General features: G+C 38.1%; 2 protein-coding genes across 5 annotated transcripts in view; one reads left to right on the top strand and one right to left on the bottom strand.

The window, feature by feature from the left end:
- slc7a1a (solute carrier family 7 member 1a) overlaps positions 1–17,386 on the top strand; it is a 32,548-nt gene that overhangs the window by 335 nt on the left and 14,827 nt on the right. For 2 of the 4 annotated variants that reach the window (XM_085470287.1, XM_085470290.1), the window contains exon 2: positions 5,676–5,764. The exons of 1 other annotated variant lie outside the window; for it this stretch is intronic. The gene's annotated coding sequence lies outside the window, so the exon portion shown is untranslated. Of the gene's footprint in view, positions 1–5,675; positions 5,765–10,654; positions 13,066–17,386 lie in introns of those variants that run through there. One more of the 4 variants, XM_085470289.1, reaches the window with a different exon arrangement.
- LOC146700190 (homeodomain-interacting protein kinase 1-like) lies at positions 1,220–17,143 on the bottom strand. Its single transcript, XM_085470291.1, has 10 exons — positions 16,954–17,143; positions 16,693–16,777; positions 3,961–4,180; positions 3,672–3,863; positions 3,384–3,565; positions 3,100–3,223; positions 2,865–2,984; positions 2,703–2,789; positions 2,368–2,554; positions 1,220–2,154 (listed from the first exon to the last, which is right to left on the bottom strand). Exons 1-10 carry the CDS (start codon positions 17,096–17,098, stop codon positions 2,069–2,071), a joined length of 1,428 nt encoding a protein of 475 aa, XP_085326417.1. The 5' UTR covers positions 17,099–17,143; the 3' UTR covers positions 1,220–2,068.

Here is a 17,386-nt window from a genome sequence, read left to right on the forward strand (position 1 = left end):
GTTAGGGATCTTTGAGGAGACTCATTTTCCTGTGTACATTTGAGTAAAGCGAATAGGGGGTCCATGCTGTAAAACACATGCTCTTTTCACTCGGACCCCCATTTTTACTGCTCGGTTGTCTGTGCTGCCGTCTTCTGCAGCGTGTCTGTGTGCAACTGTATCCTAGTTAAGGAAGCTTCTGTTAATTCTACATTAAGGGGGTACTTGTGATGCATCCTTTGAAGATGCAATCACACAAAATGAACTGCAATTCCCGGACACGTGACTCTAAGTTATCCAACGGTGGCCTGATGCGTGCAAGGATTCTTGCCATGTAAGATCTGGAGCACCGTGCAGGATTTAAAACTGCTCTAAACCCAGGACTGAGTGGGACCTGAACCTGAACTATCAATCGGTGGTCTTCCTCTTGTCCTCGATCGAGGACAGTAACAGTAGAAATTAAAATCACCGACGCCCCGATTTGACATTACTCCGATTTCCAGTTGTACAATAACCTTTTGTTTTCAGTACAGCTGTCCGGGAGTACATAGCTACTGTAAAGCTCATTTAAATTGCAATTTATAGACAAATTGCAGCAAGATTGTTGCTATCGTAAACCCCGTTTATTGACGAACTTCCGAGAGACAGCGTTTGATATTTTTGTAATTACTACAATAGTTACATTACTTATTTTCCCCAATTACTGTAGCAGGCTTTTGGCTTGAGAGTCTGGGTTGTTTCCCAGTGTCTCTCTCTCTCTCTCTCTCTCTCTCATACACACACACACACACACACACACACACACACACACACACACACACTTTTATTTTGAAGTCTACACCCCCACCCCCTTTCCCTCCCCTCACTATTTTCAGCAAAATGGCACCCACTGTCTCAAGGGTATGTATTTTATGAAAGAACCTCAAACTGACCTGTGGAAAACATTACTAACCCTGTCATCATGATGCATTAGAATAATAAAAAAAATGAAGCTGGTTCTTAAATTAGAGAAATCACAAGTTTATTGTTTTAATATTGTTCCACTTATTAGAAAATACAATAAAGAATAAGTACTTCATACAACAACATGTGAGTGAAAATAAAGTAATTCATTGGAAAAACAAATTTTAAATGGTCTAAGCCCCCTGACTATTGCAATGATGGCAACAGATTGCTTTTAATTATGACTTCTTCTTATAAGAGATTGGTACATATAACCTATCAGGTCTATTTTTCATGGTTTTTTTTTTATTTCTTTTTTTTTTGGTTTACTCCTGAGCAGAAATGTCTGTCTCCAGCATTTGTGCTCAGCCAGTGTCCCGTTGATCAGTCTCAATAGGGAAGATGTGATTAAAAGTGTGGATGCTGCAATCTCAAGAGTTCCATCTGGCACTCCTATGCAACCTCTCAACATAGTCTTCCCCATTGTTCATCTTTCTCTACATAATTTGCTTAGGGATTAATACAGTATTCTGATTCTTACTTTGTGGTGAGCTATAATTGTCCTACATCCAACAATGGAACCCTTTTTAAATCACAATGATCTTTCAGATTGGTCAGAGACTCTTACTCACATTGTCTAATCAGTCATTAAATTTTTTTTAAGACTCTGGTTTGATTTGGTGAGTCTTGCTAAGGACTTCACTGTGGTCCTAGACTTTGTGCAGGGGTGCAGTGTTTGGCTGGAGGGTGAGGACGGCATTGCTAAGCAGAATGGGTGGTCCTAGAGTAAAGACAGTGGAGTTTAGCTGCAAGGCCAGAAGGATATTGCTGCAAGGATGGGTAGTCCTGCAGTAAAGGCAGTGATACCGCACCTGGGTGCCGTGCTGAGCTAGGGAGCAAAGTGTTTATTGTTGGGGAGGGTGTGTGGTCGTAAAGTAGAGCCAGTGGCGCACAGTTGGAGAGCGAGGATGATCGTGCTGGTGAGGACAGATGGTCCTGAAGCAACAGCAGTGGTGTAACACGGGAAGGCAAGGATGATTTTGCTGAGCAAGGTGGGTTGTTCTGGAATAAGGGCTGTAGCGCATAGATGGAGGGCGAGGATGATTTTGCAGAGGAGGACAGGTGGTCCTAGAGTGAGAATGGCGCCTCACTTGGATGCTGTGCTCAGCTCGAGGGCAAGGTTGGTTTTGCTGGGTAGCATGGCTGGTCCTGGAGGATGGTTGCTGCAGAGACCTGCACACAGGTACCACCAGTCGTTACTGACAGATGCTCATCTTCTGAAAGCAAGAGTTAACACTGCAAAACAATCAAGCCATGTACCAAATTATTGACTCACTCATCTGAATACAACATTTTCCACATAAAGCGAGATACAGAACATATGCTCACAGTGGAAATGTGTTGTATGTGGAGAACCAGTGTTTCAAAAGAGAAGTAATATCTTACTCGAAGCTGTAGGGGTACAGCGCGATATGTGGCGCAGTGTTGTGAAGTCGTGCTGCAGCACCTGACTGGGCGTCATCCGTCTTTCAGGATCAAGCTGAAGCATTCCTTTAAGCAGCTCGATAAACACCAGCAGATCACAGATTTCTGCGGATTTACTGGTATAATTTTGATGACGTGTGAACCAGAGCTGAAACATCAAAGAAAGAAAAGGCCCCTAAAAACTCTGAATTTTAAGTTGTTTCTTTTTGGGAGTTTTGTTTAAATATTTATTCTATAAATAAAATCTATATTTAGTTTTAAACATACAAAATAGAACAGTCAAGAAGTACACCTACATTTTTAAGGTCATCAAGAGAGGTCAACTTCATCATCCTTTTCTCAGTGAACTTAATCCCTGTCTCACTGACAAACTGCTCAGGTGTCTGAAAAGACAGGAAACTCATCAACACTGATAAATTGTAAATTTGTAAAGTAAAAAATTGTAAAGTACTAAGAACCTTGAGTTTCCACGTGCTGGTGGTGAAATACAACTGCGTGTCGAAATAAAAGGCAGTCTTGAGCCCACTGTTGAGGATCTTGCATGGAGGCTGGCCCTGAGTCTCCACTATGTACCTCATCTGGAAATACAGACCAATTGGTCAAATTCAGAGTCCAACAACTTTAACATAATGTGTTGTAATCCTTTAAATAAAGCTTTAAGTTCTTCAAAGGAGAAGCGCTAGTTATACTTACCACCTCATATTCATTCTCACCAGGGTAGAGCATGGAGCCAAGGTACAGATTAGCAGCAATGCAGCCCAGAGACCATATATCTATGGCCTCTGTAAATGGAGCCCCGAGAATAATCTCTGGGGACCTGATTTAGGACAAACAGGAAAAACAGCAACTGTCAATTATTAACAACAAAAGTGACAACTGGATTAGTTATACAGCCAAGAAGCCCATCACAGAAACAGCAGGGGAGTATCCAGTATTGACCTTTAAGAGAAAAAGCCACTTTGGTTACAGCTACTAACCGGTATGAACGGGACTGAATGCAAGAGCCCATCGAGGCAGCGGAGGTTTCACATGCCAAGCTAAAGTCAATCACTTTGACCCTATAAGGTTGTTTCTGATGGTTGACAAGCATCACATTTTCCAGCTTGAGGTCTGCATGTATCAAACGTACAGACTTCAAATGATCCAGTGCTTTCGCAATCTAAAAAAAACCCCCCAAAAAAACAAAAAACCACACACCTTTGTATTAATGTAATCAGCATCCATCTGAAAAACTTTATTTATGTAGAGAATACAGTTAAACACACCTGCTGGGTGATGGCTCTAACTGAGTTTAGAGCGAGTGGTCGGAATTGTCTTTCCTTCATGAATTCATAAAGGTTCTTGTCCAAAAGCTCGAATTCGAGACATACTTTTTGCCCATCGGTAAGAACGTTGTAAAACTGAACCAAGTTATACCTTTCAGATTTGTACAACTTTAACTTCAGCAGGGCAGCCACCTGGCAACATATGAGTTTTAGCTTCAAGTAAATATTTTAGAGGAATTTCTTCAAATACTATTGTTGGATTAACTGCATCAAGCCAAGTCTTTCCTACCTCCAAGTTTGCCAGTCCATTTCTGAAGCAATCAGTCTTAACTATTTTGATGGCTACGCTCTTCATGTCATTGAGCCTAATGAATTTTCCAACCGTGCCATAGGCTCCTTCTCCCAGGGTAGTTATCATCTGGTACCGTGAAGCTCCAGTTAAGTGCCAGCCTATGGGAAGTAATCGGTTGATCTGGGCAATTTTATGGGCATCTCTGGCATCATAACACCTAAAAAGAAAAAAACGTTATAAAGGAAAAAAAATCCTAAAAAACGAACAAACAAAAATTTAAAAAGTAATTTAAAACTTCATTTCTTACAATGTAGACAAATTTTCATAATAACAGCAGGTGATATTAGAGGAAAAAGTGAAACAAAGCATTGTGATTGTAAACCGATCATCTGCTGTCATGAGCTAGTTAACCAGAAAGCAAACTAAATACTTGGCAAGTTAATGTCCTTGATTTATCTCAGTAGTTTCACCTTAAAAATTACTTTGATGAATATCGAGTGAACAAGTTCTGCATACTACAGTGCTTGGAGTTTTTTAGTACTGAAATGGAAAGGTTTGGTGAAGCTGTTTTTTTAGGTCACAAGTCAGGGGTCTGACTGGACTTCAATAAATAAGTCTTACAGTTAACGTTATTTTGACCTGTCACAAATATTGATTTGGTGATGTCTAAAGGTTCATTCTTGGAGAGTACAAAACTTCAAACATTAGCCATTTCAAATGAGAGAAGACAGTTTTTACCTATAAAACAAATTAGAGCCACAGAGCCGAGCTCATTTGGCCCAGGTGAAACTCATGCACCTAATTACCCTCCAGTTATCTCCTGCAGAATAAAGCATGGCACAAAATCCAAAAGATAGAGATCTAGTATCCATGCAACATCACAAACCACACCTTCAAAGTGTAGGGGCTCTGAAAGCGAGTCTCATACGAGATACATTTCAATCCAGCATTATGTTTCATTTTATGTTCTTATTAAAAACCTTATTAATATTATAACAGGTGCATTAAGTACTGACAGCCAAATAATTTTAAGAGCTGATTTGCACATGTAAAGTTACATTAAGGGTTGCCTTACATTAAGGGTGCAGACGCATTATAAGCCTGCATGTGGCCTGCATGCACTAGGTCAGGGGTGTCGAACTGCAGTCCTCAAGTCATTCTTTGTTGACAATAAACTTATTTGAATATTTATTAGGACTGCCACTAATGATTATTTTTATTATAGATTAATCCACTTATTTTTTTTCCATTGATTGAATGTTTTGCACAAGCCATAATCCAAAGTTGTAAAGGCCTTAGCAACTTTAGCTGACCAACATTTCCTTGATTGCCCTATTAGATTTATTACCTTATTAGATTCACAAGAACAACCAAGAAACTTGCTAACACTTAAAACACAAGCCCATAGGAGCAGTAGACAATGCATCTTTTGGAGACATTGCAATGGGATGTTGCTACTTCCAGAGTTGGTCTGTGGCTTAGTGCTAAGAAGCCAGACAGAAAATGGGAGGGAGAGAAGTTTGTTCTTATATCATAAAATGTTAAAAACAATTAAATTTTGTTTTTAAAATCTGGAACATTCAAGTATGCTAAAGTGTACTTAGTATATCATTTAGGCAGACTTTAAGATTAAAGCCTACTGGTTACACTGTAACTAACACTATGATATTTTAAATGGAGGTTTGTTAAAGTTGCTGCTTGTGTGATTATAGATGCAGTGAGAGTCATGTTTCCCTTGCCGCCATATGTCATGACATCTTAAAACCTTCAACCTGAAAGTAGACAGAGGACGTTCAAGAAGGTGAACTGCTGTTCTTGTTGTTATTCTACTGCTGCTTCACATAAAGAAAATACATTTTATTAGTGGACTCAATGATACTTTATGGTCAGACCTTGTCTTTGTTAGACACGGGAAGCCAAACTAGATTAATCAATAAAGTACATCTAGCAACAGTCCAAAACGGTGGCGTTAGACGCTGCTCAACTGCAGGATGAGATCCTCTCTTTTTTCAGTGACCAAGCTAGCAAACCAACTTGTAAGTCAAACATTAGCTGGGAGGGCCTGAAGTAGCTGGGGAACAGTGACCACACTGAACCTAGGTATTTAATGAATGCAAAGTTTCATCAGTAAAAGCAAACATGCTATAAGGAATATCTAACTTTTATTGGGGTGGCTGCCGCTCAGGAGAAGCAGTTCATCCTCTAATGGGAATATTGGTGGTCCGATTCTTGGCTGCTCCAGTCTGCACGCCAAAGCGTTTTAGGTAGAACGCAGTTAAGCTTATATAAGAAACAGTCCATTTACCATTTATAGAGCTATCTACACTTTGGTCAGATACATTTTTAGAAATTTCTGTTTAATTCTGGAAGGATGACAGATTTTAATATTGATAAGATGAGTCACTACTAACGAATCCAAAATAGATCCGGTCCAGATGGGGCTGATTATTTGATCCTTATCTGTTCTGCGTCCATCCTGATGTGCAGGTGGACTGTGATCTGGACCTGGTTTGCAGATCCACTACAGAGCCTATGATATCTCTAGGTTGGATCTGAGCCAGGGTCATTTTGCTATTTAAAAGTAGCCTAAACCCAGGATTGAGAAGGTCTTGAACCCGAATGTGTCGTGTGGCCTTGGTGGAGTTTCGGCAATCTAAATTAGAGTGAAAGCAGAAAGTGGCCACTAACATCTGACTGCAAACCATAAGTAGGAGTAAAGTAAAGGTGTTGTGCAGTAAGTACCGTAATGGAAAACATAACACATCTTCAAACTGATTCAGATCCTGCTTTGGTTAGTATGAAGGTGTTAAGAGTTAAATACTTGTCTCCTAATTGGATACTGACTTGTCAAGTCGACATTTTATTCTTTTTTCTGCAAAAAACAAAACAAAACTCAAATAAAGTGGAATATCTATTGTTTTGCTATTACCACAATGAGTTTTTTGTATTTATGCTTATATTCTTGAGAAAAATAGAGAGGCTCATTATACAGTAACATATAATCGACAAGAGTTCATGTTATAAAGGCATTTAAAGAAAGAGTAATCTGACCTTTCAGATCTAGACCATTGCAGCTCAGACCAGCTCGAGTCAGTCTAACTTTAGCACCCCTGAATGTGGGTCACTAGTGGTGAAGTTGCTGACTGTGTTAGTCTATCTGCAACCCCTACACACTTAAATAAGTGTGTGTGTCTGTGTGTTTGTTTGTATGTGTGTGTGTGTGTGTGTGTGTGTAAGCTTTCCAGGATCACTGAGATTATGGAGGCTTCCGCACCATGAAGGGCTTATTCATATTTCCTCATTACTGTGTCTCTACCTGATTTGTGGCTTCTATTTATACCCATCACAGTTATGAGTAACACACTCAGACATTGTGTGTTCCTGCTTTTGGAATTGATTTGTTGCTGAAATAGGAATGCTAAGAATAAGATTCCAGGTAGAAGGTTTGTATTGAGTGGGTAGGGATTTATGAAACCTGTAACTTTTCGTTCTTCGTAATAACCAGAATACTTTTTATGCTTTAACTCTGAATATTTTAGAGTTCCACTTTTTCCTGGAGTAATCTACAGAGTAATAATCTGCTATGAGTGGAATTAAGTTCATTGTAAAATGTTGATGAAAGAGATCTTTTGGTCAATGTAACATAACCTAACAGTTAAACATATGCTCTTGAAGTTCTCGACGATATGTTACTGCATATGATCTTGGTGGTGAGTTCACTCACTTTACATTGTGTCAAGTGTATTTCTTTCTTGGCATATATTTATATTTGTCACAGTCTCTGCTGCGCTCTTGGCCAGGTTTATATATAAAAATCAATATATATCACAAGTATACACAAATATAGTACTTTGAAATATAAAGTTACATTTTTGCTTATTAGGTCAAAAGTGCAGTCGTGCTTTTCTGGGGTTTTTTTCATCTTTGGCAACAAAAACTCTGCAACTATAAGTTGACTAGCCAATCACAATGAAATAAGTCACGCTTTACACTGAAACAGTATCACTTTCAGAGTTCTGTAGCTTTTTATTGACCACCACCAGTCATAAAAGTGATTCCAGAGATGTCAATAAATACAGCCTTCTTTTTATTTCCTTTTAATTTTGTGCAAAAACAGCATGAACTATTCCTGACCTGACCTAAAAAACATTAGTATTTTTTACCTGCGTCAGGAAAGAGGAGAAAGAGTAGAAGTATTATTAGTTATTACCAGCCAGCCTGGCATGTTGCCAGCCTCTTTTTTTCTTTCTCGCAAGTATAGTTTCACTTTAGTTTGACTTTAAAACAATATGTCCACCAAAACAACCTGTTTAAGGAGTTACTACCTGATGCCCAGGTGCTGCCCATTTCCTTCTTTTACTTATTAACAGTTGACTTGCTTCTGATATTTTTCCAACTTGTTTGAACATAAAATCATTCAGCTGCTACTGAAAAACCACAATTCCCACACCCTAATTTTCCAGGAGTAAGTCATTTCAATTCACTTAATATCTCTGATGTTGCTTTGTCAATTTCTATTACTTATAATAGCAATAACATTCTGAATTTTTAATGCAGGATAAGAACTTTAGAGTTTATCATAATGCAGAGACCTACTCGTCTCTGCATTATGAGTACTTACTTTGATATTGTATGTGCCCTCTGTTAGGAAAGTATGGGGAGTAGGACTGTTAAGAAAATGGGGGAACTGTCATGATCCCTGCATTTTGGACCCCACGTTTGACATTGTGAGGTAATGTTTCCTTTGTATTTTTAAAAGGACAAAATATTTCAAAAGAAAAGTTTTGTTTCTTTTGTAATATTGCTTCCCTTGTGGCCTTAGATATATTTAGTTCATCATTTTCAACTAAGTATTGGTCCCTTTATAGTTAATATATAGTGTACTATTTGTTGAATGGCTGCTTTCATTTAATTCCCTGTGTTTACAAGTTTAAAAGCTTTGTCTATTTTCTGTGGCTCTTTTCGATTATCTTCTTAAGACTTATTGTATTCCTCTGAGTCTTTGGTTCGTCTTAGTTGTAGTTACTGTTTACACTGGGTTAGTACCCTGTTGTGTTCCTTGGTGTACTGATCTGCATTGCCCTGCATCTTTATGCGTTCCTCTGTCTTGTCTTTCTCTCCACCCTTATGCCAAGTTAACCTTTGCTTCCATTCAGTTGTGTCTTTCTGTTTTATTTTCTGTTGTTCTCTGTGTCTTCTGTTTTGTTTACTTCACCAGCCTGATAATGTCTATAGTAACAACATTTTTATACCTTTTACTTTTTACATTAAAGCAGATTTTTTTGTTTGAGTCATTCCTGTTTCCTGAGTCCTGCATTTGGGTCCGCCCTCTCACATGGTAAAATCCATGCTGGCTATTTTTCATCTTCTTTTCTTTTTCTTTCTTTTTTTTTTACAAGTGTTTAGATTAACTTCAAGTTTGACTTACTTACATAACATTCTGTTGCTTTTGGCTTAAATTGATCTGAAAAACTAATATACTAGAAATTTGATTTGACTCAAATAAGAGGCCTAGATTTTTGGTAATGCTGACAAGTGTTGTGGAAACATTTTATGTCTTTATGAAACATTTGGATCTGACACAGTGGCTAACTGTTACTGATACTGTATTACTCATCTTGTTCTTTGTTTGTCCATAGAGGTGGTGCCACCTATCAATACACATTGTTCAGTTACAACTGACAAGGTTTACGGGTTCAAGGTGACCCTGTGGGGCATACCACCTCTATCTTGGTTAGCCAATAAGAAACACAACATGTTACCGTGTGGAACTGAAGATGATACCAAGATATTGCTGCAAATATAAGTAATCAGATAACACAGGTAAAATAAAATCAACACATAATTTTCAGAACTTCTCTGAGTTGCTTTGTCACAGTGTGGCCGGGTACTTATTCTAGCTCTTAAAACATTCATGTGTGATGTATGCATAACTACAACTTGAATCACAACTATAGTCTGTTGTAGTACCTGCTCATCCCTAAGGTTACATTCTTGCCCTCATCTCAGCCCAGAGGCCCTAGATGTAGAGGACAAATTTATATCAAACCACAAGCTCGATGTTTTTAATGGATCTCTTTTGTTCACACTTTTAAAATTTCACCCTCACCTTTTAACCTCCCTCAGTAATCATTGTGTGTCGCTAAACTGAAATGGAGAAAGCATAACACCAACTCCTGCTAATTAGTTCATTTAGTTCAGGAATGGAGAAAGTTGAAAGGCAAATGAACACTAATTAAAAATGAGACAGCCTTCTCTACTTTATATGAATTTATAAAATAAACTACCAAAAAGCAGTTAAAGCTGCAAGATAAATAAGTATAATTCTTTTATATCATGTCATTTGTTCTCCAAGGAAGAAGTTTAAACCAGAAAATGACTGGTGCAGGGACTTGCACCGATATATTTCTACTTTAAGGAAATATAACACTGGGTACAAAACGTTAATCATTATCCTGCGGTCAGAATAGTTTCTCAGCTTAAGTTTTGCTTGTGCTATAGATATGTCAACCCAGTTTTTAAAGAGATACTATCTGCTGTTGCTCATTTATTTCTTTTACTTATTAACAGTTGGTTTGCTACTTGGTATTTTTTGCAGCTGGTAGTAAACTGAAAAATCATTCAGTTGTTACTGAGAACGCTTTTTGTGCGCTTTTAAAGCATTAGATTTAAAGTTAAAATAATATTGTTGTAAATCCATCCATACTGACATGAGGTTTTGTGTTTTTACTTTGCTGTTCATTCACCTCAAAACGACGCCTCTGTTATACCACATGCTGACAATATTTCAAATGCACAGCCTAATAATGCATAGACATTCATGTTTGTGTTATTGACACAAACATGAATGATCAGCATCGTTTATTGACCTGACTAACCTTTTTCATGTTTGTTTCATTTCATTTCCACTTTATTTGTCAGGGGCCATGTACAAACAAAAGAAAAACTTTAATCTCCTAAGAGAAAAGGTTGTACCAGATTTAGCTACTAGCTTTACTATCTGCAGCCTGTGGGCAGCACAAATAGAAGAACTTTGAATAATATCTTTGGCTTAATAAACCAAGTCTCTTGGTTTTTTTTAGCAGGATGCTTCAGCCCTGTGCACATCACAATTCATCCTGCTGCTTCTATTGGCAGTCACATCATTAATACACACTCACAGCTGGCAGCCGTAAATGCACATGCCATAGCATTGCTTCCATAATAAGCAGACAACCAGAAGAGGATGGATGAAGGAGATGGATAGATGAATGTGTGGCCTCTTTTACATGTTTTCTAGCAAAGTCTAACTTGCCTATCTTTCGGCTAATGTCTAATTATGACCTTCTCCCTTGCCCACACAGGTCTTTCAACTTTTAGCATATCAGAAATTCCAGTGAACAGCTGCCAAATACAAGTCCAACTATTTCCTTATTATTGCAATGAAATATCGAGAGAATAAGCCTCACACAGCCAACCACTAATCAGTCAATTACCTTTGATCCTCTGGAAACAGCAAATCATCCATAAAATGGCTATAATTTACTCGTTATATTTTTTTTTTAAATGTATGTTTCTTATCTTTTTGACTTGGAAGTTAACTGGAGCAGTTGTGCCCTCCAAAATTGCAGACTACCAATTTCCAGACACGTGAATTTCTGGTTATTGATTTCAACAGTTCTCAGGTGTGTGACTTAATCATCTAGTGTAGTTTAAGCCAGAAGGTTATAGCATCATAGTAATGGCTGATAGTAATGAGCAGGCGGGGCTGCGTGTTTGCACCTCTATCTCCTCCTCCATCTCCATGCGTTAAATAGAGTAACCCCGAAACTCCTCACTGCATCCAAAGATCAAACTTTCACCATTGTGGGAGACTGTGTTGTGGGGTTCTACAGCTTCATCTTATTAGGCTTTGCAGGGAAGCATCCAATACCTTAGATACATTTTGCCCAGCTGCTGCATTAAGGTAAAATACTACTGTTGTAATGTTATCATTTCTGTGTCACAAATGCAGGAAAGTGATCAAGTACTACCGAACTGATAACTTAGTAGTACTGTACCCCAGCTTGGAATGATTTTCTGGGGGAGAAATGTGTTTTCCTACATAAAATTAGGAGCACCCAGTGGTCTCTCTACAACCATTTAGAATTTCCTTTTTCCTGCACTTGTATCCTACTGAAAGAAGTTTGTTTTAATGCAACACTACAATAATGAGCTACTTAAAGCACATGGTCAGTAGCCAAAACTATTAAAAATGAATAATAAATCCTGGAAACTGCTAGATCTGAATCTATCGGAGCTGCAATTGAACTTATCCAACAATGGCCTGTAATGTATGTAGGGAAAAGGGTGGCTGTAAGACTTGAAGTACTGTTTTGTACTGTAAAACCACAGGTGGTGGTGAAAGCAAAGGCACTGCAATGAGAATGAGAAAAATACCTCATCCTAAGGTGTTAAATCCCATCCCATTTAAGTCAATATGAAAACTTTCTGAAACTTTAAGGCTGTCATGTCAACAAGGAAATCCAGTCTCTCACATGCACAGTACTGTTTGCTATTACTGCAGTGAGTTCGTTTTATATTTACACTTGTTTCCTCTAGAAAAGGGCATATGTTCATTATCTAGATAGCTTCAGCTCAGACCAGCATGAGCTCACATTTTCCCTAAACAATGTGTAGCTTCTGTTTATACCATCACAGTTAAGATGAAGCAAGTTGCAACTGGATTTTGACTTTGACTTATCAAAGCAGTGTGAAAAATATAAGCAAGTCCAGCTTTAGTAAATATGTGTATAAATGGTTATTAAGATATCGAGTACCACCAGAGGCGGGCGATGGTGATACTGATAATGACGTATCACAATAATGGAAAAACAGAACACACACACACATATATAAATAAATAAATACATACATTTATTATATGCCTGTGTGCGCATGTGCATGTTTGAGTTTGTGTGTCTGTGTGGGTGTGTAGGTCATTCACTGTCCCTTAGGTGGTGGCATGTTGACATATATCAGGCAGCCAGTCATGCCCTGTGTCCTTCTCCTGGGAATATACTTTTATTTTGAAATGTTGCTTAGCTCGTGGAAATTTGGAATTACAGAAGTGAAGTGGTTTAAGTAAGTGTTCCTTACTTCATTGAATGACTTCCAATCTAGGAGGAAATGTGTCTTTGTTTCAAACTGACCAGTCAAACACTGATCGCATGTTCTGTGTCCTTGCGTTAAGAGCTGTCTCTACTTTCTATCTCTGACTGTTTTTCTTACATACATTTATTTGCATTTTGTTATAATTAGCTGGCTGGTGTTTGGAAAGCAGTGTTTTTGTGAGATCAGTCAGGCTCATTCTTTGGGTTTAGAGGGCTTTAGAATGAAGTGTGTCTTAGGAGCTGGACTTATGGTGATCAAAAATGTTTTACTTTATTTAATTCAGTCTAATTATCAGTGGGTGTCTTCCTAATTCTGCTGGACAGGCATCACTTAGTGCTTTTCTGTGTATGCATAAAATGTATCTGTAGAATTCTGCATTTAGTGATTATGTTGGGTGTTTATTTGAACAGATTATAGCTCTGATGGCTGAGTGAACCCTGTACTTCAAACGGTACAGTGCACACCATAACATTATCAAATGTTTCAAGGCAGATTTTCATTGGAATTTGCTCTAATTTAAATGAGAGCTTTCTCTTTTTGCTTTATTCCCTCTCTCACACACACACAGCTAACCAAGTCTTCACTCTAAAGTTTCTTGTGCTATCTAGAGAGACTATAAAAACAAAAACTATATTGTTTTTAATAAAATTAGATGTGGAAAAGATTACTTTAACTTTAACTTTTCTACTTTGACTCTATTTTTAAACTGAGGTTCTTATGTTGTTGTAGCCAGCTGTGAGGTCCGTTTTAAAATGCGGACAGTGACCAGTTCAATCGTTCACAGTTAGCCGTCTGTTTTTTTATATTGTCTTTATTTTAGTATAACTAGTTTAGCTTAGTATACAGATACAGCCACTCAATATTGCTGCTTTCAGTCCGATGATTTTCTCAGTATTATTTTTATAAAGGTCTTTGCCTTATAATTGTTTTGTACCTTAGGGTGGAATGTTTCTTCAAGTTCTGTTTTAACCTTGCAACCATCCAAATCCAAGTGTATTCCACCTGTGTTAACTTGATAGGTGTGTGTAGGTGTGTAACTCTTATCAGCTGTTTAGGCTGTTTATGAGGGCTGGGCTGGGTCTTTGAAAATGTGAGCAAACAAACAAAGCAACCTCATGGTGCCTTCCTGAAAGCGGGGCATTAGAAGACTGGCAAAAAATGGAGTCTATACTACTATGTGAATTCCATATATTTAAGATTTTCCCACTTGATAGTGAGCTTTTGTTCTTTCTGTTGAAACCAGGCCCTCTGACCACCACCAGTAGGCAAACATGGGGTTAGTATCTTGCCCAAGGATATTTGACATGCAGCCAGGATGCAGCCTGGGATTGAACCACCGACCTTCTGATTAGTGGCTGACCTGCTCTGCCACCTGAGCTACAGCAATCCATATATTATAAGACTACATAACTAGCTAATATATGTAATTATTATTGTACCACATCTAAAATACGCTCTTCTCTGACAGGACCAACCAGTAATCAGTTTGCATTTATATTTTGCATTGATACATGTGTAGAAAGCTGGAAGTGAATCAACTTCCATTAGTGCCCCCTGGTGGATGTACAAGACATTACCACTGGTTTTCATAAATGCTGCTTGGGACAGGTCATGGTCCTGTCAGGAATGAGGCGGGCATTTGAAGTGGCTGTATCTGTTACTAATACCACATCCAACTTTCATTTGTAGCTTTTATCTTAATTTCTTCTCCTACAATAATTTTATTATTTCCACGTGTTAGGTATTGTGTTCTTTGTTGTACCCTCTGTTTGTTAGGAGGTTCTCAAATATATTTTACCTTCACGATCTGTACCGAAATAACTTGTAAAATGAATAAAACCTCTTAAATTAACTCAATCTTAAATAGGTACTTATTTTGTTAAATCTAACTGAAAGTTAACAGGTTACATTTTTTCAAGAAAGGATTTCTTTGACATTACTTCTGTTGTTGCAGGACAGGTTAAATATTTTCTCTGTGGGATACTGGTAAAACAGTACTGAGTATTTTCCTGGGTATCTGAGATATGCATCAACAAGTTCACTTCTGAATGATTAAAAAAAAAACACACACACACTCATAAACAAAAGGAAGGTTTTGGAGTGGTCTAGTCAAATTCTTACATCACAATGAGATGCTATGGTGAGACCTTAAACAGGCTGTTTATACAGGAAAAGCCTCCATCATAGCTAACTCAAAATCAATTCTGCAAAGACGAGTGGCCGAAATTCCTCGACAGTGAAGTTATTATTATTTCACGTTAGAGCAGTTGATAGTTGATTGCAATTCCTGTTGCCAAGTGTGGAGCAACCAGTTAGTTTTTTACAATTACTGTTTTACAGGAAGCAAATTCTGGATATTTTTGGCTCTTAATAAATTAAATAATCTTTTAAAAACTGCAATTTGCATTTATTTTGGGGGTTTTTTTTGTCATATAATAATAAAATTTGTTTGATGGTCTGAGAAATCAGAAAAGGGCCAATACTTTGTCATAGCACTGTCCATGTGTACACACATACAAAGGTACCCTGTACTTGTACAAAGTGATCTCAAACCTTTCTTTTTTGCATTGAATCATCAAAAAAGGATTAAAAAAAAAAAAAAACCTTCACCACCTTGCACTACATTTAACAAACTTAAACATTAAAAAAAAATATTTAAAAAACCTGTCTTTTTTGTACCTGATGTGCTTGTGACAAAAAAGCGCATCAGGTACCACTAAGAATGTTCATTTATTCACCATTATTGTTTAAGGGAGCCACATATTTCTATTCTTTAGTAATACTAGGATTTTGATGATGGAGCCGAACTTAAAATCTGGAGCTTCAGCAGGAGGGAGAGACAACCCCGATCGTGGTTCTTCACGCAGCCTGTTTTACATGCAGCCAAATCCACTTGTTCAGCGAGCTGATTGGTTATCAGACTTTTAGACAGAATAGACAGAATGTCTACAGAAATTTTGACACCTGGAAAAGCTATATTTTCCCCGCTGTGCGCGCACACAGAGACATTTTCAAGTTACTTCCCTCGATCAGCCCTATTATATATAATTATCGAAATGTTTGTCTAAAATGCACTCGTTAATGTTACTTTGTAATGGTGCTAGATTAATGTCCGAATATAACATCCAAAAACCTGACGTTAATACTGCCCACAGCCTCACACAGCCTGGTGCGCATTTACGCACATGGCCTAAAACCCCTGTCTTAATTGAACTGCGGATAACTCGAGATGTGACGTTAAATAATTTTTTCTGTCTTTCCACACATACAGGCCAGCTGGTAGACACTGACTTCAGGTTTAAATAGTGAAATAGTATTTTTTTTAAACAAACTTTTCCTCCTCCTTGTATATAAATGATTCTATTAACAGCTATCACGAAAAACTTCCTCCAGCCATGTGCGCATTTTTGCGATTGCAGCAAACGGAATGCCGATGCGGTAAAAATACAGGGTCAGACATCGTGTTAACAATGAACTATTAAAATGTCAATAGAGAAGAGAGGCGAGCATCAGGGAAGCTGAAGGAACTGCCCGTGAGATGCTTTTTTTAACGGAGGAGACAAACAGAGGAGGGAGGGAGAGAGATGGCACGCTTACCTTCTTGAAGAAGGTTGTTGCCCGTTGTTGGCAGGTGGTGGTCCAGGGAAACCCCGTTCAGTTGGCAGCTCAGCCATTGCCTTTACTGTAGAGTAAATTTAGAGTAAATTATTTGATCCTCTTCAGTACACTGAAACATACACACTTGTCATGGAGTTTGCAACAGCTAGTTGATAACTCCAGTGGTATGGAAAAAAGTAGGTTCTTAAATTTGCTCTCAAAAACTTACTGAAGCTACAGATGTCAGTTTAGAAAATTTACCTTGTTTGTCTCCAGTCCTCCCAAACACTTCTTCCAGAGCTGCCTTTCTACTTCTAATCAAACCTGCCGCTTTAGCAGATTCAGCTGATGGAGAAAGGCGTGCCGAGATTTCAGAAGAGGGACCCTGTCTTTTACGCAGCTCCATGCGCCGCCCCTGTCTACGTTTGTGCGAAATAAAGCTTCTTCATTGGCGCAACTGTGCACAATTAGCATACATGTCAATAAATGAAGGCTGATATTGTTTCATGCAAACATTTGCATGGTTAAAATACAGTCAAACAACTAGTTGTAGCTAGTTTTATACATGTAGTTAGCAGCCTGTGCGCTTAAGATGTTATCGCTAACGGCTATGGAAAACAACAGCAGACCTGCTGCAGTCTAACCTTTGCAAAGCTAATGCTACTAAATTTAATACCAACACAGTCCCATAGTT

The sequence above is a fragment of the Copadichromis virginalis genome, linkage group LG10, assembly GCF_057382275.1.
Source record: "Copadichromis virginalis isolate Kocher_CV1m ecotype Utaka linkage group LG10, C_Virginalis_male_GT1.1, whole genome shotgun sequence".
Classification (NCBI taxonomy): Eukaryota; Metazoa; Chordata; class Actinopteri; order Cichliformes; family Cichlidae; genus Copadichromis; species Copadichromis virginalis.

Excerpts from the sequence above, each read along its gene's own strand:
- LOC146700190 (XM_085470291.1), bottom strand. The coding sequence starts at position 17,098 with ATGGAGCTGCGTAAAAGACAGGGTCCCTCTTCTGAAATCTCGGCACGC. Across the intron at positions 2,985-3,099 it reads GTGAGAATGAATATGAGGTG|ATGAGGTACATAGTGGAGAC; the intron begins GTAAGTATAACT and ends CTGTATTTCCAG. Across the intron at positions 2,790-2,864 it reads CCAGCACGTGGAAACTCAAG|ACACCTGAGCAGTTTGTCAG; the intron begins GTTCTTAGTACT and ends CTGTCTTTTCAG.